At 54.4% G+C, this 23,437-nt stretch overlaps 2 protein-coding genes across 4 annotated transcripts in view; one reads left to right on the forward strand and one right to left on the reverse strand.

Moving 5' to 3' along the window:
- The window catches only part of CSF1R (colony stimulating factor 1 receptor), a 29,986-nt gene extending 9,759 nt beyond the window's left edge, over nt 1-20,227 (forward strand). The window contains exons 6-21 of the mRNA XM_025434403.2: nt 1,429-1,615; nt 4,281-4,396; nt 4,587-4,707; nt 4,815-5,002; nt 6,725-6,840; nt 12,140-12,266; nt 12,405-12,509; nt 13,005-13,115; nt 13,757-13,919; nt 15,922-16,013; nt 16,140-16,237; nt 17,279-17,401; nt 17,485-17,596; nt 18,131-18,230; nt 19,113-19,221; nt 19,318-20,227. Coding sequence (XP_025290188.1) covers nt 1,429-1,615; nt 4,281-4,396; nt 4,587-4,707; nt 4,815-5,002; nt 6,725-6,840; nt 12,140-12,266; nt 12,405-12,509; nt 13,005-13,115; nt 13,757-13,919; nt 15,922-16,013; nt 16,140-16,237; nt 17,279-17,401; nt 17,485-17,596; nt 18,131-18,230; nt 19,113-19,221; nt 19,318-19,464 — 2,015 coding nt within the window. The 3' untranslated portion in view covers nt 19,465-20,227. The remainder of the gene's footprint in view (nt 1-1,428; nt 1,616-4,280; nt 4,397-4,586; nt 4,708-4,814; nt 5,003-6,724; nt 6,841-12,139; nt 12,267-12,404; nt 12,510-13,004; nt 13,116-13,756; nt 13,920-15,921; nt 16,014-16,139; nt 16,238-17,278; nt 17,402-17,484; nt 17,597-18,130; nt 18,231-19,112; nt 19,222-19,317) is intronic.
- Nucleotides 20,228-20,370: 143 nt separating this feature from the next.
- Nucleotides 20,371-23,437, reverse strand: part of HMGXB3 (HMG-box containing 3) — a 47,087-nt gene continuing 44,020 nt past the window's right edge. For all 3 annotated transcript variants that reach the window (XM_025434402.3, XM_025434401.3, XM_025434400.3), the window contains 2 exons: nt 22,806-23,015; nt 20,371-21,797 (listed from right to left, as the gene is read on the reverse strand). In XM_025434402.3, coding sequence (XP_025290187.1) covers nt 21,330-21,797; nt 22,806-23,015 — 678 coding nt within the window. In that variant the 3' untranslated portion in view covers nt 20,371-21,329. The remainder of the gene's footprint in view (nt 21,798-22,805; nt 23,016-23,437) is intronic.

Below are 23,437 nucleotides of genomic sequence, written 5' to 3' on the forward strand. Positions count from 1 at the left end.
TGTGGTGCCTAATGGATGTGTAGTCTAGAAGGGCAGCAGGAGTCCTGAGGAGGAAGAGCCCCCTGTGGCCTGAAGTGGTGGATGGGGACCCCCTGATAGGGATGAGCCTGGAAGGATGAGAAGGATTGAAATAGAAAAGAGGAAGTGGAGGGGGCTCCTGGTGGAGAAACTGGCTTGATAGAAACCTCCACGGTAGGAATGACTGTGGTGTATTCAGGGCCTATGAGAACGCCCAGATGGGTGGAGCAATATATGTGTGTGTGTGTGTGTGTGTGTGTGTGTGTGTGTGTGTGTGTAGGAAGAGGGGCGACAGCTAGACGGGCATAAAGAGAGACCTGATTGAGGAGAGCCTTGAATGCCAATCTGTATGGCTCCAAGGGGAGCCAAAGGGACTTAGGAGCAGGCAGGTAAAAGAGTGAGTTTTAGATTTCATAGACGAGTAAGGAGAAGAACCTTTAGAGATCATCTAGTTCCAGGCTTTTTGTAAAGTCTTGGGGGATTTGAAAAAGTATTTCAGGAGCTTCCGTGAGAGGCATGGAGAGGGTGAGTAAGTGGGGATTCTTGCCATAGCTCCTCTGCCTGAGATTCAACCAAAGCAACTTGATTTTAATTCATGCAAGATTTAATTAGAAGAAACAAGTCAGGACTTTTTCAGGCATAGGTAACAGAAATCAACTTGAGCTAGCCTGATCACAAGAGGATTTTATTGGCCTTATAGCTAAAAAGCCCATGGATCTGAACTTCAGGTGAACTGGATCTTGGTGTTCAGTTGATATGGACAAGAACCTGTTGCTTCTTGCCTCTCAGCTCAACATTTTTCTTGTGGACTCCTTCAAGTATCAGGCTTGACAACCCCCTGGAGTTAGGGCTTCTCCTTTCCCAGAGCTCCAACAAAAATCATGGAAGTAAGTGTCAAAGGACCCAAGGGCTCATGTGCCTACTCTAAACCACTCACTGGTCCAAAGGGGACACACTACTTTGACTGGCTGGCCTAAGTCACATGCCCTCCTTAGAGCTAGATGTGGAAGCTTCACTGCCTGAACTATAACCAGAAGAAGGGGAAATGAGTGAGGGTGTCTTTGCATTTTGCCACTTTGATTTTTTTGCCACTGAAAAACTTTCAAAGGTTATACCAACACAAAATATTCAATCTCTTGGTTATATAAATAAGGAGGCAGAGGTAGCAAAGAGGATAAGAATTTGTCCGAGTTCTCCCAGGGGCTCAGCGAAGTGTTTGGGTTTCTGTGGGGCTGTGGTGGGAAGGGAGATGCCAGAGCATGAGTCTTGGTTAGGGGTGGGGGCTGCACACCTGGTGCACACAGGAAGGGTCCAGCTAAATGGCTGAGTCAATGGGTGGATCACCAAATGAGCAAATAAACTGAGACATCTTCCCAGCAATGCCAGATCTTTACGTGTTCTGCTTTCCAGAGAGTGCCTACTTGAACTTGACCTCTGAGCAGAGCCTCCTCCAGGAAGTGACTGTGGGTGAGAAGGTCGATCTCCAAGTCAAGGTGGAGGCCTACCCAAGCCTGGAAGGTTATAACTGGACCTATCTGGGACCTTTCTCCGACCAGCAGGCCAAACTCAAGTTTGTCATCACGAAGGACACATACAGGTACCACCTGTCAGCTCAAATCTGGATGGCCCCACAGCCAGAAGGGGAACACTTCAGCCAGGAAGCAGGACACTGACTGGGTCATATCTCAGCCTTGCTAGTGACCTGGATCAAATAAATCCCTTCCCTTTTCCGGGTCTCACTTTTCCTGACTATAGAACCTCAATATCAGTCATCTGTGTTTGAGACTTTGATAAAATTGGCTTGCCCCTCTGTCCCACATCCTTGGAAAATCCAATGCCCTCCTCAAGAGTTCTACTATTTCTTGGGGTGTGTATTCTCAGGCTCACTGAAGATTCTTTTTTTTTTTTTCACTGAATAATTCTTAATCCCATTAATTCTCTTCTTTTGTGGCCAATCCAAATATAGAAGACAGTGCTTCATGATTTCTTTTCTTTTTCTTTTTTTTTTTTTTTAAGATTTTATTTATTTATTCATGAGAGACACAGAGAGAGACACAGAGACACAGGCAGAGGGAGAAGTAGGCTCCATGCAGGGACCCCGACGATGTGGGACTTGATCCCGGGTCTCCAGGATCACGCCCTGGGTTGAAGGCAGCGCTAAACTGCTGAGCCCCCCGGGCTGCCCCATGCTTCATGATTTCTACTCCTAGACACCCTCCTAATAATGACTACACAGGCAATCTACCGCATACATGGGTTTAGGGGGTAGACAGAACTAGCATCACACAATCACATATACATCAAAAGTTCTTTAAAGGGCTCATTCTTCTCTACAGGCTCAAAATGCTTCTCATAAAGTGCCATCTGACTCCTTTTCCCCCTTCTTTCCACTTCTAGAATCTGGCTTATCTCCCACACACAACATGTTAGAAGTCTATTTTCTGTCTCCTTACGACCTCAGGGTGTCACTTTCCCATCCAAAGTGGTGTAACCAGGTTGTCTACTACATAAGAGTCTCGTCTATAGGAGGAACACCAGTAGCAGGTGTTAAAACAATAGCTTCTTTACCCACTTGTGTCTGAACAAGAGTACGGCACTCAAGAACAGCAAGCATGCGCTGTGCATGCAACCCATTCCTATCCCACGCTCTTGACAGACATCTCTATTCTACTGTCGAGCTCTTTCCCTCAGGGTCCCCATGCAGCCTGGGAGTCCTTGACACCATCTCCAGCCAGTATTTTCATCATTAATTGACTTAGGAGAGGAGACATGTTTGCCATTATTTAGGGATTTGCTAGATGTTTGCTAGATACTCCCTTAGCCAACTTCTAACTCCAGAACTCTCCGGAGTTCTTTTTCTAGCTTCTGAAGCCCAGACTTCATGAATGCCTGGCTTCCAGCTTGCCAAATTTCAGAATCAAAACAGAACAAAATGTTCAGCAGGACAAAAATGTTTCCTTGTCCTCCTCATTTTTCTCCTCCCAGTTCCTTTCTCATCTATTCTGGTCAGGATTTCTAGCTTCTCCTTGTCTAAAGCAGAAGTTCTGAATCTAGAGTCTATAGACCCCTGGGAGGGGGTGGTCCATGCACAGGTTTCAGGGATCCATAGACAACAGGGACATTGCAAAAAAAGAAACTCTGGAGATCCCCCAAACACGGTAGTGTGGGGTCATCCAGCACAGGGCAGAAAAACCTGGTCACCAAACAGCCACCAAACTGAGCTCATGTGATGGATGTGTTCATTCATGATGGTGACTTTGAGTCACACAAAAAAGTTAAATTCTTCCAGCTTAAGAGGCAGGTGTGTAGAGGGGTTCTGTATGCCTAAGGTCTAGCTGAATGAGATTGCCCTTTGAATACCATGGGTATTAGCCCAGTGTAATTTATAATGATATGCTGTAGTTTATTTTTAAAAAACATATCTGTTACCTAAACAGTGCATGTCCATAATGGACAAATGCTAAAATAGAGCTTAAGAAAAGAAAAAAAAAAAAGGAAAAATTATCTGGAATCAGCTGAGGATAACTTCTGTTATTTGCATTTGCTTCTGGGTCTTTTCTGTAACAAAAGGCACCATTAAATTGGTATATAACCGCAATCTACATTGAGTTGGGCTCTGAGTCAAGTACCCCGAATATATGCCCCTTTCGTCCCCAGGCCAAGCCTGTGAATTAATAACCATCAGTGTAACCCTCACAGAAAGGGAAGCAAAGGATCAGACGTTGAGTACCTTGTCTAAGATCACACAGCTAAGAAACAACAGCACAAGAACTTGAACCCTGGTTTCTGCAGCCCTGGGGCTACATCCTGCCTCTCATCCCTCTCACAGTCCCTCTTGGCAGGGTTGGTGCTTTCGGGGCTGCAGCTAACCTGGGTGCTGGTGTTTTGAGCAGGGACTGCTTAACCCAGTGATGGTGGTGTAAGTAGATACATTCGGGGGCTGGGGGGAGGGCTTTGATGTGCTTTCCAGGGTCGGCACTTCACAGACATCATTTCTATGAAATCTCAGGACAAAAAAAAAAAAAAAAAAAGGGAAGAAATCTCAGGACAAAACTACTTTGCAAATGAGAGAAGCAATTAAGGAATTGGGTTGCTGATTGGGTTTGCTGATTTTCCCATGTCTCAATGGCACTCAGCCTGTGCCTGGCTCAGCCAAGGCCTTTGTGTCCTGGACAGTTTACCAAAAATAAAAAAGCCCTTTAGGAAGGTTGTCCAAGTACCAGGACTGGGGTTCACTCCAGACAGCTTGCCCCTCTTTGCAGGTATACCTCCACCCTCTCCCTGCCTCGCTTGAAGCCTTCAGAGGCTGGTCGCTATTCCTTCCTGGCCAGAAACACTAGAGGCGGGGATTCTCTGACCTTTGAGCTCACCCTACGATGTGAGTGATGGGGCAGGTGCGTGGGGGTGGGAGCGGGAGTTCAGTTAGGGGGCTGGGGAGTAAGGTCCCTGGGCTGCCTGTAGGTCCCTGGGGCTTGCAGATGGACGATGGAGGGAAAGCAGCTCAGTGCAGGGGACTTGGGGCCTCTGGGGCTGATCCTTCCCTCGTCCACTCCTCTTTTTCTCCTCAGACCCCCCAGAGGTCAGGATCACATGGACCACTGTCAACGGCTCTGACGCACTGCTCTGTGAAGCCTCTGGGTATCCCCAGCCCAATGTGACATGGCTGCAGTGCAGAGGCCACACAGATAGGTAAGCGGCTCTGCTCACCTTCTTCACCCCAGGCCGAGGGGCTGAGGGGCCGAGGGGCCGAGGGACTGGGCATCCTGAAACTCTAAGCCACACTCTGCTCTTCTCAGATGTGATGAGGCCCAAGCGCTGGTCCTAGAGGACTCCTACTCGGAGGTCCTGAGCCAGGAGCCCTTCCACAAGGTGATCGTCCACAGCCTGCTGGCCATGGGGACCATGGAACACAACATGACTTATGAGTGCAGGGCCCTCAACAGCGTGGGGAACAGCTCCCAGGCCTTCAGGCCCATCTCCATAGGTGAGCCCTCACCCCTCCCAGGCCAGCGTGGGAGCTGGGCCCAAGAAACTGCCCCAGCCCCAGGGAGCCAGGGAGCCAGGGAGCCGGAGCCGGAGGGCCAAAGTGGAGCAGATCCCAGCCCTACCGAGTTCCACCTGTCTGGGTCCGACTCCAGCCACCTCCTGAACAAAGGTCTCCTGAAGAGGCAGGTGGAGGAGTCCAGAACCCATAGGACTAGAAGCACAGGGGGCGGGGAGGAAGAGCGGAGGGCAGGAAGCCATGAGGTCCGGAGAGAAAGCAGCCTGAAGCGTGGCTTCGCAAGTATGTATTTAGCATGAGCTGTGTGCCAGGCACTCAGGGATGCACAGGGGGACGGGGCATCCGTGCAGCTCCGAGCACGGGGACAGAGACAGGCAACAGGTGGACACAGCCCAACCACACCTCAGGGCCAGCCCCCTCAGCCTCCTCCTTCCCTCTCAGACACTCTTCCCTCCAGATACAGTCTCCTTCACTCCGGGCCACTGTCCAGGGGTGCTGATGGCTAGCCGGGCACTGACGCAGGCCGCGTCTGCTTAGAGGAAGGGGTGCCTTTCCCTGTCACACAAGGGCTCCGGCTGAGTGTGAGTGAGAGGCCTGCAGCCGCAGACACCCGCCGCACCTTCAGACTTCGGCCAAGCAGGACTCAGCACCACTGTGTGCCTGGCCCTGGCGGGGCTCTCTGGGCGGACAGCGCAGGGCGAGCCTGTGCCCAGCTCAGCGGGGGCCCTGCGGGGGCCTCGGAGCAGCTGCGACTAGGCCCAGACTCCACACGCAGCTGCCTGCGGCTGCTCTGCCTCACTGCTGGGGGGCGTATGTGGACAAATCTAAACGGATGGTGCGCTGAGTGCTTACGCTGTGCCAGGCGTCGTGCTGAGCACCTTACGGTCATTGTCTCAGCTCACACAAGCCTGGGAGGTGAGCACTATTTTCCTTCCCACCTGGGAGACGATGAACCAGAGGCTTAGGGAGAAGTCACAGACTCGACGTCACATGCCTCTTGAGAGGCAGAGGGGAGATTTGGCCTCAGACCCCCACACTATTGATCTGGGCAAGATGATGGACACAGTGTCCTTCAAACGTATTGAAAGAAGTAAGGTTATTGATCTGGGAAGAGGAGGCCCAGGGGCCATAAGCCAAGCTTTCAGACCCTCAGAAAGGCTGTGGTTCCAAGGGATGTTCGAGAAAGCAGTGGGGGAAATGCTGGGACGGCAGATTAGTCCAAGCGCTAGGTCTTTCTGTGTGAGCTGTCCGGAGGTGTGGGTGGTGAACGCCCATCCCTGGGGGTGGGGGTGGGTGGGAGTGTGTATGGTGTGCATGAGTGTGTGCATGCGTGCATGCGTACACACAGAAGCCACAGCTGGGCACTAGGCCAGCCTGCTGCAGAGGCTCCTTGTACTGGCAGGAGGGGGTACTGCAGCGACCTGAGGGGCTCCCCAGCCACAGAGGCTGTGACTGAGCAGGATTTGGGGCTGGGCGTGAGCAAAACTGGAGGGGCTGTCCTCCCTGCTCCTGGCTGGGGGAAGGTCTATAGGAATACTCCCTGAGGCTCTGGGGCCTTCTGGGTGAGAAGACACTTTGTTCAGTCAACAGGCATTTATTGAGCACCTACTGTGTTCCAGGCAGTGCAGTGGCCTGATCTCAGTGGTGGCAGGAGGTCTCGGAGGCCCCCTCTGCCGGCTTACTCCTCTGCTCCACCCCTTCCAGGAGCCCACATCCAGCCTCCTGACGAGCCGCTCTTCACGCCTGTGTTGGTCACCTGCATGTCCATCATGGTCTTGCTGCTTTTGCTGCTCTTGCTGCTTTTCTACAAATATAAGCAGGTGAGCCTGGGCAGGGCAGTGGCGGGGGGAGGGTGCATCCGGGCGCCAGAATGAGCCAGACCCTGGGACGGTGCCACCAGGTTGCGAGAATCCACCCTGTAGCCCCCCTAAAAGCTCCCTCATTCTGTCAGCCATTCAGCCAACAGCTCTTTAGTGGGCACCAACTGTATGCTAACATGAGCAGCCGGGTGCTGAGTGAGCCAAAACTCAGAGCCTCTGAGGCTCTTCCCTCGAGGGGTTCACTGTCTAGAGTAAGAGGTGGTTGCCTGTCAAACAACCAGAAAAGGGAGGGTGAGGATTACAGAGCCAAGGATGCAGTGGGGAGAGGAATGGTGTTCCGGGCGAGCAGGAACATGGGGGTCTGTCCCCCTGGGGGATTCAAGCACACAGAGAGGGCCTCACGGGGCCGGGTCTGTGTCTCACGTCGGGTGGTGGGCGGTCTAGTGGAGGAGGAAGGCTTGACCATCATCATCCCCTTCGTTAGTTACTGCTAACGGAAGCTGCCCTGGACGGCACATTGACGTTTAGCGCACTGCCTGTCACCCTGAGCTCTCAGTCAGCGATGGCAATTTTAGGGGCAATGTTGTGAAGCCTGTCACTTACCTCCTCTCACTGAATGTCCTCGACAACAGCGCGCGGATAGCATCGCTAGGCCTGTTTTACAGAGTTGGAAGCTGAGATTCCGAGAGGTGGAGGCAGCTGCCCTAGTCTACGGCTGGTCGGTGGCAGAGGCTGGGTTTTAAGAAACCATGTTCCTAGTCATCATGTGAAACACTGAATCATCTTATCTTCCCCTCCCGACAAGCTGGGAGCAGGGACTGTCTGGCAGTCAGTATTTTATTTCATTTTTTTGGCAGTCGGTATTTTAGAGTTAAAGGCGCTGAGGGCTGGCGAGGTTGAAGAACCGGCCCAAGGGTCCCAGGTGCCTCCCACATGGCAGCCCGAGGCCTCCTGCCACCCCGCCTCGCTGCCTTCCTACACAAAAGGTGGTGTCCCCTGCAACAGTGGCTGAGGCCAGGTCAGAGCGGGATGGATGTCTTCCCCTAGTGGGGAAGGGAGACTGCTTGGAGAAGGTGGTTGTCATGAGTGGGACAGATCTTGGAGAATGCAGGGTGTAGCAGGGGGACGGTAAGGGATGGAAACAGTATCTCTGGGGGAGAGGGCAATGTGTACCCGGGGGAGGGTGGGGTGGGGTGGGGACCACCAAGGCAAGATTTAGAAATGTTGGTGCCTAGAAGAGGAGGCAGGTTGGGGAGTCCAAGGAGTTGGGATCCATCCTGTAGGCTCAGAGCTATCAGTGGGTTCGAATAAGGGAGCAATGTGATTTAGGGGTGAATAACCCACGTTGCGGGCCTCCTCTGGGCCTTCTCTTCTGCACCCCTGCCTTGGGGGTTTTAGTATGAGAAGAGGACTTAGTGTGGATGGGATGAGGGGGCCCATGGGGGCCCATGGGTTCAGCTCTCATGCTCATGCCAACACCCAGCCTGAAGAGGCAGCTTTGACCACAGCCTCCAAGAAGCAAAGCTGCCGGGTCAAGACTTGAAGGATCTGGGTCCCGCTCTGAAACTCTTATTTGCCGTGTGACCTTGGCTGACTCACTGCCCACTCTAGTCCTCAGTTTCCCCACCTGTACCATGGGACTGGTTACCAGTCTTCCTCCTCTGACACTCCAAGAGCCTACTGATAGTCTGGTTTAAGAGCCAGGGGTTGGGAGTTGGATGGATGTGGATCCTGCCTCTGCCAGTCTCCAACTATGGTAACTCAGGGGAAGCTGGAGGTGTCTCTGTTTCTCCATCTTGCAATGGGTTTAATAATGGTGGCCGCCCCACCAGGTTGTCATGAGGATTTAACAAGGGACTGCATGTAGGGGACTTAGCAAGGCGCTGGGCACAGACAGTGCTCAGGACAGAAGCTGCACGCCCTTGTGCCAGGAGGAAGTGGCCCGGGGAACCCATGTTAGCTCATGCATCTTGGGATTGTAGGAGTGTCCCAGATTGGGCATCTCCTTGACCACACACCCACAGTGGTTGTTGGGCCCTGCTCGCCCACCTCTGAGGACAGGCCTTAACTCACTCCTGTGGCCACCTCTTCCTTCTCTGAGCAGCTCCAATTGTTGCAAACTTCTTCCTTTTATGGAGCTGAAAACTGCCTCCCACTGCCCCTCCTAGAACTGCCTCCTCAGCCCAGGACACTCCTGCAGAGATTCCAGAGTAGGGCCCAGTTCCCTCTCCAGCCCTTTCTACCTTGAGGTGCCCAGCTCCCCGGGCCAGCATTGGCTTGGGGACACCTTACCCTCTTCTCCATGGGACCATTTTTGGAACATGTGGTCCCAGCCACCTTGTTTCCCATCCAGGAAATGTAACTGCCCCCCTGAACCAATCAATCTAAGGCCAAGAAAAGGAGGGCATCCCATGGGACAAAACCTCAAGGGGTCAAGATGGTCATGCTCTTGCCTCTAGGCCCTTCCGTCTAAGTCCCCTCTGCTTTGCCCCATGGGGTTCTGAGCTTTGCGTCTGCACTGGGGACCCAGCCTGGCCCGGCCTCCCTGCCTGTGCCTGCAGTGAGGGGGAAGGGTTGGTTCTGCCTCAGGCCTGAGTCATCACCTTTCTGGCCCCTAGAGAGACCACGGGGGTGGGGCTGGGGGTGGGGGGGAGAAAAAGGCAGGAGTCAGCAGGCTGGAAGGAGGAAGGAGGCAAGGAGGAAAGGATGAGGCAGGGAGGCAGGAAGGGTTGGGATCCTGGAGTCAGAACTGAGCTCTGGGGCCTGGAGGCCAACTGGGGCAGTACTGGAGGGTCCCCAGGGTTTCCAGTGGGAAGTGTTGAGGTCCTACCTTTTCCTAAGACAGAGAACATCCAGCAGCCCAGAACCGGCAGGCCTAGATGGGGAGGGTCACAGGACTTGGAGGTCGGCCTGCCCAGCTCAGTCACTGAGGGGAAGTGGGGTGAGGCCTGGGCCTGGGCCTGTCCTACGGAGTAAGTGAGATGTGAGATGACGCACACCCAGTGTGCTGCCACAGGGGCTGCTCAGGGAGCACGCTGCCATTAGGGACAACTACTGCCATTAGGAAACCTGGCCCAGGTGGCCCGTCCCGACTTCCCTGGAAGGGCTCTCCGTCAGGCGGGCACCCCAAGGGAGAAGCCCTGGGCGGCCAAGGGCACAGAAGCCGAGCTGCAGGCTGCCTCCCAGGAAGGGGTCGGGATGCCAGAGACGTGGAGGGGGAGGTGGGGGGGGGGGGCGAGCTGCGTCTTCCTCCAGGTAGAGTCTGAGATTCAGAGACCAGAGATCCAGCCAGAGGACATCTTCCTCCTTGGAGCCCCCCCTTTCCCCAACACCCCTGCCTGGCTGGGGGCGGGGCAGCGCTGGGGAGGGGGCTGACTCAGCTGCAGGGGCCAGAAGGAGAAGTGGCGAGGAGGAAAAACAGCTCTGGCCACAGGAGCCCCTGGAGATGGAAGTGGCCTGGGGGAGGTCAGAGAGTCCCCTCCACCCCCCCAGGGCTTTCTCTCCATGTTTTGAGCTGGGGAAGTCACCCCACACGAGGCTGGAGTCCTCTGTGACTCGGGAGCCTCCTCCTTTGCTCCTGCTTCCGACTCTCCTCCCCAAACCATGGCATGGATGTTAAGTTTGCCCGCAGGCTCCCTCCAGAGTCAGAACCCGGAAGTTCTTCTTTGTGTCTAACCACAGTCTCCTCTCCCAAACTGCCATCAGGAAGTTCTTCCCTACGGCTCTCTGGAGTCTTTTCATCTGGTGCAACTTGCAGCCCCCGGCTGCCTGCCTCCCCAACACCCATTCACGTACCCTTTAGCTCCCCCAGGCTGGGTGCCTGGAGAAGGAGCCCAGCTGCTAAGCACAGCCCAGCTGGTCCCTGTCCCCAGGGGCCGACCGGAAAGAGTGGGACTGCTGAGCCAAGGCCTCAGTGTCCTCTACCATCCAAGCCCAGCTTCCACTTTCCCCCTAAAGTCCCTCTTCCATCAGCACTTCTCAGGGGCACCCCCCCTGGCATGATGCCCCCAGGCAGCTGCCACCCTGGGCAGGAAGGGGAGGCAGCCATTCTCTTCCCCAGATCTGGCTCTGGCCTCTCCCTCCTGCTTTACCGATATAAAGTCCGACGTCTCCCTCACTTCCATCCCACCCTCAAGGGCTCCTCGGTGCAGGTAGGAGGGAATCCATTCACCTATCCCAGTGCTCAAGATTTGCCGCCTCTGGAACAATCCCCACCTCCCTGCAGCCCACGGCAGCTTCCAGCCCCGCACACTGGCTAGGACTTTGCCCACTGCAGGCCTCTGCACCTGCTACCTACTGAGCCTGCGACGGTCATCCGACCGGCTTCGCACCTCCTCTGGGGCCTTCCCTGACCTGCCCTCGGACCAGCACTCTCTAGCCCATTACCCGGTTTTATTTTCTCCACAGCACTATACGAAAATGTCAGACATATACATTTGGTTGAGGTGAAGGCCTGTCTTAGCCCCTTGCATGCAAACTCCGTGGGGGCAGGGGCTTTATCTTCTTCGGGTCTGAATCCATGGTGTCTGGCACTAATAGGAACCCGGTGAAATATTTGTCTGGAAATGTTATTCAGCCTTAAAAAGGAAAGAAATTCTGACACTCAGATGACCCTTGAAGACATTAGGCTCAGGAAAATAAGCCAGTCACAAAAGGACAAATACTGCACGATTCCAAATAAATGAGGTACCTAGAGTCGTCGGATTCAGGAGATAAGTGGCCAGGGGCTCAGGGGAGAGAGGAATGGGGAGTCACTTAATGAGTACGGTCGCTTAATGAGACGCTTAATGAGTCACTTAATGAGTTTTGCAAGATGAAAAGAATTCTGGAGACGGGTTGCACAAGAGTGTGAATGAACTAGTGAAGGGTCTACTCAAAACTGGTTGAGATGGTAAATTTTATGTTGTATGTAGCTTACCACAATTAAGAATAAAACTAGACAACATTTGGATGGGAGGATGGATGGATGAATGGGTAGAGCTCAAGATCTTCCCCTCCCTCCTGGCTCAAGAATTACCAAGTTGTCAGAGCTGCCAAGGCTCTCAGAGGTGACCCTGTCCACGCATTTCAATACAGGGATGGGGAAACAAAGGCTTGCCCAAGGGAAGGTCACATGGTGAGGCCAATCCAGGCAGGGACAGGGCTCTCAGTGCCAGCCCCTCCCACCCGCATCTCAGGCCACCCCTGCCTCCTCCTGCCTGCCTTGGAACTGCCCACACCCCTGTTCTCGGGGGTCAGGGATGAGATCCCAGATCCGCCTGTGGGTCCAGCTGACATATGCCTCCCCTCTCCCCTGCAGAAGCCCAAGTACCAGGTGCGCTGGAAGATCATCGAGAGCTACGAGGGCAACAGCTACACGTTCATTGACCCCACCCAGCTGCCCTACAATGAGAAGTGGGAGTTTCCACGAAACAACCTGCAGTTTGGTGAGATGGGATCTCAGCACCCACCATGCCCTCCCGTCATGGTGCACTGCAGGGAGCCTGTGGGCCCTCAGATGAAGGGCCCTTTGTCGTCCAGGGCTCTAAGTAGGCTATGTGTGTGTGTCTGTGTGTGTGTCACAGGGAAGACTCTCGGAGCCGGTGCCTTTGGGAAGGTGGTAGAGGCCACAGCCTTTGGTTTGGGCAAGGAGGATGCTGTCCTGAAGGTGGCTGTGAAGATGCTGAAGTGTGAGTGAGGGGCAGGGGCTTCGGGAATTTGGGGGAGTCAGGAGAAGGTGGGTATGCTAGGGGAGGGCCTGCCCTGGCCTCACAAGAGGCACCACCCACATTTTTGGCCTATCAGAGCCTGGGGGACAGGGCCTGAGATTGGGGGCAAGGACTCTTGGCCTCTTTTGTGAGCTCCAGCCTCCCGCTAACTCCTGGGTCAGGAGAGGCTTCTGATGGAGCCTGAAAGAGGCCAGGCACACAGAGGTCACCCTGGGCCATGGTCTGGCCACAGCTTGGTTTTCTGCCACTTAAGAGCAGTTCAGGGATGAGCCACCTCTCTTCTCTCCCTAAGTGCCATCTGTGTGTCTGCATTTTTCCTTTTCCCTTTTTTGGTCACTAATCACTTTGGGGCACTGGGTGCACCTGCTTGCTCTCCTGGGTGTCTCCCGTCTGTCTGTGTGACTCTCTATGTCCTGCTTTCTCCCGATCTATGGGACCTGTGGTTCCATCTTCCAGCCACAGCTCACGCAGACGAGAAGGAGGCCCTCATGTCGGAACTGAAGATCATGAGTCACCTGGGCCAGCACGAGAACATAGTCAACCTTCTGGGAGCCTGTACCCATGGAGGTGAGGGGTCCTGGCAGGCAGTGGAGCCCATGGTGTTGGAGCCTCTTGAGTGTCTCAGGGCCCAGGGCCACCTCACTCCATCCTCTCCTTCCCATCTCCTCCAAGTGACTGTAGGATTTCTATAGACCTCAGAGTTCCTCAAATTCCTGGACCAGGTGCCTGGATTGGTCAGAAGCTGTTTATGACGGATTGACAGTTCTGTGTGCTCTGATCAGTGGTTCTGACCTTGGTGGGTGTCTGAGTCAGCCAGAGAGGGGATAGAGTGCAGATCCCTAGAGTGCAGAAAGTCTGATTCTGGGGATCTAGAGTGAAGCTCCCATCCAAAGACACTTGGACACACCACAGATGGGCCTCAGGGCCCGTCAGGACTTCCAGTCTCTCCCTTCCTCTTCCAGAGCAGCTTTGACCCATGGAACCCATGGAACTACCATAGACTTCCTTTGAAGAAAGAATTCTTCAGCTACAGTTTTTGAGATTCCTCTGCTTTAGACAGATGGGATTACTGAGATGCAGAGAGCAGAAAAAGCTGTTCACAGACAGGATTAGAATCTAGGACTCCCGAGTCCCATTCCAGGGGGCCATGTTGCCCCACCTCATATTCCTGTCCATGTGCCCTTACCCCACTGTCTTGGCTGCTGTAGGCCCGGTTCTGGTCATCACCGAGTACTGTTGCTATGGTGACCTGCTCAACTTTCTGCGAAGGAAGGCTGAGGCCATGCTGGGACCCAGTGTGAGTGTGGGCCAGGACCCCGGGGCAGGTGCTGGCTACAAGAACATCCACCTGGAGAAGAAATATGTCCGCAGGTAAGATCCTGGCAAAGGACAGGAGCAGGGGTAAGCCCTGGGTGTGGCCGTAAAGCTAACTCAGGCTTGGGTGGCTGTGTGGCCTTCGCATTCCTATCTCTGCCATGGGGAGAAGTCACCCCAGATTATATGGGCCAACTCAGCTTTTCTACTACTTGTTCCTATCATCCAACAAATACTGGGGCATCTACTATGTTCTAGGAGTATTGAGGGCAAAGATGTGCAGCTCAGAGTCTGGTGGAGACAGGCATTAATAAAATCATCACTTTAATGTATATAAAAGATCAAACAAGATCCATTCAGGGCTCTGGGCAGAGATGGGCAGATCTTGGGGGCAACTGCCCTATTTCTCCCATACTGTCAGGGGCTGATGCTGTCAGGGGCTGGCTGCACAGCACCTGGACAGAGTCTGCTGTTTGTTGGGTGAGAAGGTGCAAAACAATGTGACTGTGGCCAGGTCCCTGATCTACTTGGGCCTCAGTTTCCCTGGGGTGAGCTTTCAGGGGGTTGAACCTCTCAGAGTCTTTCCTACTCTGTTATCCTATGATGCTGTGATTCCTGGAAGCCACCCGGACGCAGATGGACAAAGCCACATGGGGAACCAGAGAGAGGAAGTGGCCAGTTCCCTGTCACACATGAGTCAGGGGCAGAGGCGGAGCCTGGGCTAGAACTCTGTTCCCTGAACTCCTGGTCCAGTACTCACCTAAGCCCACACCACTGTCCTGAAGTCTCAGTCTTGGGGCGTGTGGGGCCTCAGGGTCAGGCTGCCGAGACAGGAGCAGAACGAGAAGGGTATACATTGGGTTCCTAACTTAGCCACTGTCAGCTGCCAAGCCTGGGGAGGCGAAAGGGGAAGGAGGCCATTTCATTCCACCCAGTATCCTCGAATATGAGGGCTGGCAGGATCTGCTTCCTCTTCTATTCTCTGTTGCCCCTCTGAGAGGGCAGCTCACGCTGGGCCCCTGCAGGCTGGAACCTCAGGCCAGGTCAAATCAAAATGAGAACTAAAGTAAAGTATTAACTTCTTATCTTCAAACATACAGGTGGGGAAAGTGCTCAGTGGAGCAACTTCAAGGGCAAATGGCATGTGAACCAATCTTGCCAGTGGGTTCCCAGGCCACATTAATGGAAGTATAGTTTCTAACCCAAGGGAGGGGATGGCTTTGCCATGGTCACAGCATAAATAAGACACTCCCTTCTCTTTCTGGGAACACTAGAGTATGGGTATTGTCAAGGTGCACATCTTCATCACAGAGGGAACAGGAGGGGGTGGAGAGAGTCCAGAAATCATACCTAGTTGGAATATTAGAAGCAGTAGTGACTATTCAATCTAAAGAAGTGCTTTCTTCAACTGCCAACTCAAAGCATGAGCTCATAGGCGTCACCTGAGACTTTTAGAAATGTAGGAGCTCAGGCCACCAGACCTGCTGAGTAATAAGATCGCTATTCATAGGCTCACAAATTAGTTGTGGTCTCAACTCAGGCTGCACCCTGGAATCACCTGGCCAGATTTCAAAGTGTGAATGACTGGGTTTTGCCCCTAGTTTTGGAGGTGGTCTGGGCACAGGGAGAGTTGACAACTCCCCAAGTGGTGAGAGACACTGTCCAGACAGAGAAGGCTCAAAGAAGGGGCCCTAGAATATGCTCAAATGCCTGCAGAGCTGTTATGGGGAAAGGGAGCTTAATTGTCTATGGCCCTTGAGCAAGAACCAGCGGGAGGAAAATCCCAGGGGGCAGACCGGCATGAGGGACAGTGAAGAGCTTTCTAGCAGGCAGAGAGCTGCCCAGCGATAGAACAAATTGTCAGCTTCCTCATGGAAGGCCAAGCAGAGATCAATGTTTACTCACATAGAACGTGGCATGGGATTCCCGGTCAGAAAAGGATGTTCAAGTTGACCTTGAGGTCACTGTCCTTCCCTGCCCATTGGTGAGGCCAAGGCCTGAGCTGAGTGGTGTAGCAATAAGAACTCACCCGCCGTCCCCAACCTTTTCTCCTGTACAGGGACAGCGGCTTCTCCAGCCAGGGTGTAGACACCTACGTGGAAATGAGGCCTGTCTCTACTTCTTCGTCAAACGACTCCTTTTCTGAACAAGGTGAGGAGGTGCTGGGCTGCAGGGTGGGGTGGGGGTGGGGTTGCTGTGCAGAGAAGGGCTGCTGGGGTCTGGGCAGGGAGGGGCAGGGGTGCGATGGGGCTGCTGTGACATCTCTCCCCACACCAGACCTGGACAAAGAGGATGGGCGACCACTAGAGCTGCGGGACCTGCTCCATTTCTCGAGCCAGGTGGCTCAGGGCATGGCCTTCCTTGCATCCAAGAACGTGAGTCATAAACTGGGTCTGAGCATGATCAGGTTGGGCAGGGGGGATGGCTGAACCTCTCCCCCACCCCTACCCCGATGAGGCTGGATGACTGAGGATGAAGGGGAGGAAAGGGGAGCATGTGATGGAGCTAAGGAGGAGCCAGAGTGGCAGAGAGCAAGTGGGCAGCGGCCACACTGCCTCTAGGAGTGAGTGGGAGAAACCTGTGCCTGCGAGTTCCTCCTCCGCAGGACAGGGAGAGCCCCAGCCTGCGCAGCCCCGTTTCCCTGGTGTGCAGCAGGCTGCAGAGGACCCCATTTCCAAGAACAGGCTTCATTCCTTGGTTTGGGTCAACAGTGTGAACAGGACAACCCATGTGTCCCCTTGTGAAGCACACGGTCTCGTGGGGCTGATAAAGGGAACTCCCTGAGTTGTTGTGAGAGTATGAGAAGGTGTTGTGAGGGTATGTGTACAACACACTCAACCCAAGAAGGGCCCAGTGAGTGGGAGCTGTGACCGTCCTCCTTACAGCAGATCTGGGAGTCCAGAGTTTGATTATTGGCTCTGCCATTTGCTGTGCGACTTTGAGCAACTATTGCGATTCTCTGAGCCTCAGTTTCTACATCTATAAAAATGGGCATAGTCACAGGGTTATAATGTGGGTTGATGCTTAGAGAAGAGCCTGGCTTGGTAGAGCCCTAGAGGTGGCAGGTGCTGTTGTTAGTAACCAGCGAGGGGGGCAGAGGCTGTTCCCAGTGCCAGGGCTCACTACTTCTCTGCCCGAGCAGATTGCTTAGCTCCAAGTCAAGACCTGGTGCTCAGGGCCAGAGGGCCACAGCAATTGGTGGTTTTTAAATACTAAACTATCTGACAGCATTAAATTTTCTCCGACCTGGGTCTCAGTAGAAGGTAGGGACAGGAGCCAGAGTAGAGGACCATGACTGATGCCCACCCCCTCAATGAGGAGCCCAAGGCCTTCTGGGGCCCTGGCTGGTCCCCCCCAGCACCTCAGGCTCAAGTAGGGGAGGGGCTGAGACTAACCCTGCAAGCGCTTCCCTTCAGTGCATCCACCGGGACGTGGCAGCCCGAAACGTCTTGCTGACCAGTGGGCGTGTGGCCAAGATTGGGGACTTTGGGCTGGCCAGGGACATCATGAATGACTCCAACTACATCGTCAAAGGCAATGTGAGTGCGGGGATGTGAGGGTGGGCCAGGCTGGGGAGCGGGGGTGAGCCAGGGTCCGAGATGACCGGTGTCTGCTGTGCCAGGCCCGCCTGCCCGTGAAGTGGATGGCTCCAGAGAGCATCTTTGACTGTGTCTACACGGTTCAGAGTGACGTCTGGTCCTACGGCATCCTGCTCTGGGAAATCTTCTCACTCGGTAAGCCGCTGGCCCAGTGCAGGATCGGCCTGGGGCTGACTCGTGTTGTTACCATGGTGTCCGATAACTCATGGAGGATGCCACTCAAGGATACCTGGTGCCCAGGGCGGAGCAAAGGCTGATGGGAGTGAAATGATGGGCAAAGAGTCTGAAAACCAAGCAGTGCAGCTCCCGTGAGGGCTGAGCAGAAGCTCACGCCACCAGGCATCCTCTCCAACCTTTTCCCTCACTTGCCTGCCCATGCAGTTGCCACTTCCTCGATGCAGTTTTCTCTTGTAATGTGCCTATCTTGCTTTTGGAGCACTAGGCCCAGGGACTTGGGCTAAGCCCTTCAACAAGCTCCTCTAACATCTTATTCCAAAGCCTGTGCTGGAATTCTGGGTGTAACTGCGAGGCCTGCGTGAAAACCCCCCAGTTCTATTGAAGCCTACGGCCTTTGTAATGCGCACCCCAGCCTTCCCAAGATGTATGTGGGTGTGGGGAGATGAAGGTGAGCACTGAGCATGGTCTCCTACGCGATCTTGGCCTTTGCAGGGCTGAACCCCTACCCTGGCATCCTGGTGAACAGCAAGTTCTATAAACTAGTGAAGGATGGATACCAAATGGCCCAGCCTGCATTCGCCCCCAAGAACATGTAAGTGAGGGACCCCAGGAAGGAAAGAAGACACCCCAGGCTTTGGCTGAAGGGGCTAGAAGTGCGCCTGGTCCCAGTCTCCCTATCGGGTGGTCCAGGGCCAGGCTTTACCTCCCCCACAGTGGGCCAAACCAAACCTGTTTCAGAGCGAGTTCAGGGTTTGCACTGGTTTCCCAGGTAGCCTAGAGGGTGTTCTCAGAGGTCTCCTAACTGGGACTGGTTACACAAATGATTTTTAAATCAGACTCTTATCATGACCTCAAGGCAGGCTCCTGTCATTTCTTCTGTCCTGGCAAACCATAGTGTCAGCCAGCCTTTCACTGCACAGCCTGCAGCCACTGCGGCCTCTCCACTGCCTCAGCACAGCTGGCCCACCAGGAGCTGCTGACCCCCCACCGCACCGCGGCCTCTGCACAGGCCAGCCGGCCATGAATCCACCCACTGCACTCCTCCCTGGCCACTCAGCACAGCCGCTCCCCGTGCCCCATCGGGTTCACCAGCCCCAAGCCCCTGCAGCCCGCCTGCCCTTAAGTCTCCCGTTAGCCACTTACTCATCTCTCAGCCCAGCCCTCAAACCACCTACCGGCAGCAAGAGCGCCCCTTCTTAGCTCTGGGAGCTTGGGCAAGAGAACACTTCTGAGCTTTTTCTCCTTTCAGTTGTCAAATGGGCATGAAATAAATACCTCCCAAGGGCTACTGGGGAGATTAAGATAATGCAGGTCAAGGGCTTGGCACAGGTCTTGCGTCAGGCCCGTTCTCACTAGGTTTCAGGACCTCTGCTGGGCAAGACTGCAAGGTGTGGGGGGGGGTGTGTGTGTGCCTGCTTGCCGCGCACAGCTGTGTCACGATCCCCAGATCCATAAGCAGTTTCTGTCCCATCAGATACAGCGTCATGCAGGCCTGCTGGGCCCTGGAGCCCACCCGAAGACCCACCTTCCAGCAGATCTGCTCCCTCCTCCAGGAGCAGGCCCAAGCAGACAGGAGAGAGCCAGTGAGTGGGGTCAGCCTCAGGGTGGGTGGGTGGATCCAGCAGGCCAGGCTGGGCCTGAACCATCAGGACTGACCACCCCTGGCCTCTCCAACCCAGGACTACACCAATCTGCCAAGCAGCAGCAGTAGCAGTGGCAGCAGTAGTGAGCCAGAGGAGGAGAGCTCTAGCGAGCACCTGGCCTGCTGTGAACAGGGGGATATTGCCCAGCCCCTGCTGCAGCCCAACAACTACCAGTTCTGCTGAGGAGACGACCGGGAAGCACTGCTTTTCCCTTCCTCCAAGCTTCAACTCCACTGTGGATGGGGCACCACGGCGGGGAGCCTACGGACTCTGCCCTTGGTCATTTCACTCAACAGCTCGGCCCAGCTCTGAATCTCAGGAATGTGAGATCCACAGGAGTTTGGGAAGAACCCTTCCGGGACCTGGGCCATCACTGCCAGTCAGGGGCTAGGGCTGAGCCCCCCGCCCACTGTTCTCAATGCTATGGCCTCATGCTTGCTATGCCAAAGGGGAGAACCCCCAGCTCACCCTCTTAACCTTGTTCCCACTCCCAGGAACCCCCTTCCCTACTCTCCCTCTTATCTCATTGGAAACGGACCGGTTTTGTGCCTATCAACTTTGGGAAAACCAGGCTTCTTGGGCTTTGTCAGAGTAGGACGCCTCCTGTAGCTGAGTGCAATGGCAAGAGCAGAAGGGTGCTCAGAGACTTGTGCCTGGCTCGGGCGCCTCAGAGCAGGGTGGCTCCTAAGAATGAATTGGACCTCCTAGTCCGCGCCCTCTAACCTGGTCTCTACAGCCCCACTCGCTCTGGATCTGGTCGCTACAATGAGCCAGGTGGCAGCTAAAAGTTCGGGGTTCTGACCAGTCCCCTATCATTCTGAGCTGGAAGGCAGGGGCCCGTGTGGCTGGCCACACCAAGCAAGCAGCATGCACTCCAAGCTGACTCCCCGTAACTAACAGTTGCCCTGCGGGATGTCTCAGTCATTAAACTAACAGCATTAACACAGCTGGCCTCCAGTTCTCTGTGTCCCTGGGGGGCCTGTGGATTCCCCAGGGTCTCTTCCACCCTCCATGTCAAGTGACCAGCTTGGCACCTCAGATGCTCAACCACACTGCACCCCACACAATGAGCATGGAATTGACTCTTGCTTCACCAAAACAGATAATTTAATAAATTTTATTCTTGGCAGGGGAAGAAGGAGGGGAAAAAAGCCACCTACTCCACTCCTCTCAATAAATTAAATAACACACGGCCAATTCCCGTGCCCTAAGCAAACCTTAGGCACTTGAGCCAGTCCCGCTGTTTCCTTATGGCCCAGTCTGCTTCCCCTTCACAGAAGGGAGTTTTTCCTACTGCCGCCAGGTTATGTCATGCCAACGGGCCACATCCCCTCTGTGGTGAGGGTCCAGGGCCCAGAAAGGATGTAGGATGCAGCAGCAGTGGCCAGGGAAAGGAGGAAGGGGATCCTCTTCCTCAAAGCTCAGGGCAGAGAAGACAGTCCTGGAAGAGAGCTGTGGCTGTTTCTCCCTCCTCAGCTTCCCCTAAACTTGGGTGGAGGAAGAGGAGGAGGAAAATGCATCCCTCCTCTGGGAAAATCAAGAGCCCAAAGGGACCCCTAGAGCTAATGAGGCCCCCAAGGCCCCAAGTCAAAGGCAACAGGCTAAGGAAGTCATGTGGCTGCAGGGGCTGGAAAGAACATTCCCCAGGGGTGGCAAGAGAGACCGCAGCAGCCTCCCCACCTAGCGCCGGACTCCGCCGCCTTAGCCTACCCCAGGTTCTCCACCCTGACCCACAGGAGGCTCCAGGGAAGCCACCAGCTACCAGCACTCCCTCAGCCCTCCCTTCCTCTCCGCTGAGCATACGATGTCCCCCAAGTGTTCTCTCAGGGCTAGTAAGGAGTGTCCTGGTGCTTCTCCTGACCCCCAGAAGGTTGAGAACCACGGACCCCAGGCCCCACCGTGCTCAGGAAATGGAAGCTCTTTGGTCAGTCCCAGCATCAGAGGCCTCCCCAAAGGTGAACGTTCCCGTCAGTCCCCTGGATGGATCTGCCTTGGGCAAGGGCCTCACTATGGCTTGAGACGGTGCAGTCCCTGTGCAAGAGCCCAGCTTATACTGTCACTGCGGCCACCTCTTCTTCTTCACCCTCCTCCTCTGCCTCTGTCTTGATCTGAGCAACCCCAAGGCGGTAGAGGGTATCTCGGATGACCACCTCGCCAGGCTGGCAGCTCTGCACAATATCATGGATCTGCCGGTTGACAATTTCACGGCTGGTGAGGAAGTCCATGAGGCGGTTGTAGAGGTAATAGTGGGTGGCATTGTCAAAGGCAATGGGCCGCTGGCGGACACTGTTTGGTTTGCTGTCTGCTATGGAGGCCAGGATGGTCGCATAGGGTGCCAACTCAGGGCACAGGGCTGAAGAGTGGTGCCCAGTGCTGGGGTCACCAGGACTGGGCTGTGTGTCTACGTGGACGATGTGACGTGTGGCAGTCTTGGTGACTGGGTGCTGGACAGAGTGCTCAGCCTCCATCATGTCCACGGTATAATGCTGGTCCAAGAGTTCTGGGCAGGATACGCTCTAGAGATAAGAAACCACTCTGACATGAGAGAATGACTATGGTAAAAGCTGTATGGTGGGTGAGAGTGAAGGGGGGTGGTGTCAGTCAGCCCTACTGAAACCCTCAAGTTACCACATATGCTCACATCTCCTGGGGCAAGTCCCCTCTCCTCTTCCTGGGCTTCCGTCCCCTTGGGAGGACAGTGACAGTCACAGAGGCCACTTCCCAGAACAGATGTTAGATTACCTGAGCTGCTATTGCTTATTACCATGCCTAGTCACTTCAGGCTGGGCTGCAGGGGAGTGGAGAGCGGGGCTCTCACTGAGGCTCAGGTGCTTTTCAGCAGTGCCTGGCACAACCTCCCAGAGCCAGTGAGTCCCTGGGAATAAGGAGAAGGTAAGTGATGATAACGTCCCCTTCTTCCTGTTGCCAGTCCTAACGGCTCTTCCAGCAAAGTGCACGTATGTCTGGTAGGAATCACTGCCTGGTACAAAGCACTAAAATACTGAGATGAGGGTCCTGCCACTTATCTGCTATGTAACACTGGACAAAGTCCATCTCCCCTCTCTGGACCTTACTTTACATTTTCCTAAAAGGAGAGGGTTGGCTAGAGTGGCATTTTCTAAGCCTCTGGGCCTCTAGATCACAACCGGTATGCCATGCATTATATTCAGTCAGACCCAAGACCTGATTGATCCAGGCCTTTAGTATGCCAATGTGCATGACATCTCCCAGAGGCAGTACTGTTAAAGGCTTATCAGTACTTGGAAGGCAACCCCTTTGACCCAAAATATCTGTGCTTGGGACACCTTGGGCACTCTTAAGTGATATGTAGGGGACTCACACACACATACAGGGCTTGGTCAGTAAAAATCTGTGCAGTAAATGCTGGCTCAGAGCATCAAGACAAAATATTAGTTGAGACAAAGGATGCTAGAGATGGTTCCCAGAAGGCCTTCCCAAATAACCAGGAGGTGAGACATGGTCAGTCTGTGGGACTTATTCTAGCTTCTCAGAAGGGAACTTACCACAGGTGGCTCTGCGGGGCTAGAGAAACAGCCCTGGTTCCTCCCCCACATTTGGTTGGTCAGCTCGGGGTAGCAGAGGTCAGCACACAGGGCCACTGGTGTGGCCATGTCTACCACGTAGACAGGTGGCCAATGGCGGGAAGAGACAAGCAGATCCACGTGGTCGCGGGCACTCTCACCTCGCACAAGATACTTGGAGCCACAGATCACCTGAGCAGGGAGATGGAGGGCATAGCACAGAGTTAAGAAATCAGCAGACAGAGTTGAGTCTTCTTCCCAGAAAGATGAATAATCAGGTTTCATGACTAAAGCCATGGCTGTCCTGCCAGAGCCCATCACATTCTGCTTCCTATTTCTGTCCCTAAATAAAGTTGCCAACTCATCCCTGACTTCCTGAGAGAGTACAGCTGGGAGCATCTGGTCTTCAATCGAGGCCAAGAGGTCCCCAACCCCACCCTCCACACTGCCCTACTAAGTACCATCTAGTCCACAGGCTCCAATTCCTAGCCACACAGCCCCAGCAGCTAACAGCTGGTTAGACGTGGGGGTTCCTGGACCCTATCCCAAACCTAAGGAATCAGCCTTTGGGGATGGGGTCTCAGCATCTGGGCTTTTGAGCAGCTCCCCTCCAG

Source organism: Canis lupus, chromosome 4 (assembly GCF_003254725.2).
Source record: "Canis lupus dingo isolate Sandy chromosome 4, ASM325472v2, whole genome shotgun sequence".
NCBI classification, from domain to species: Eukaryota; Metazoa; Chordata; class Mammalia; order Carnivora; family Canidae; genus Canis; species Canis lupus.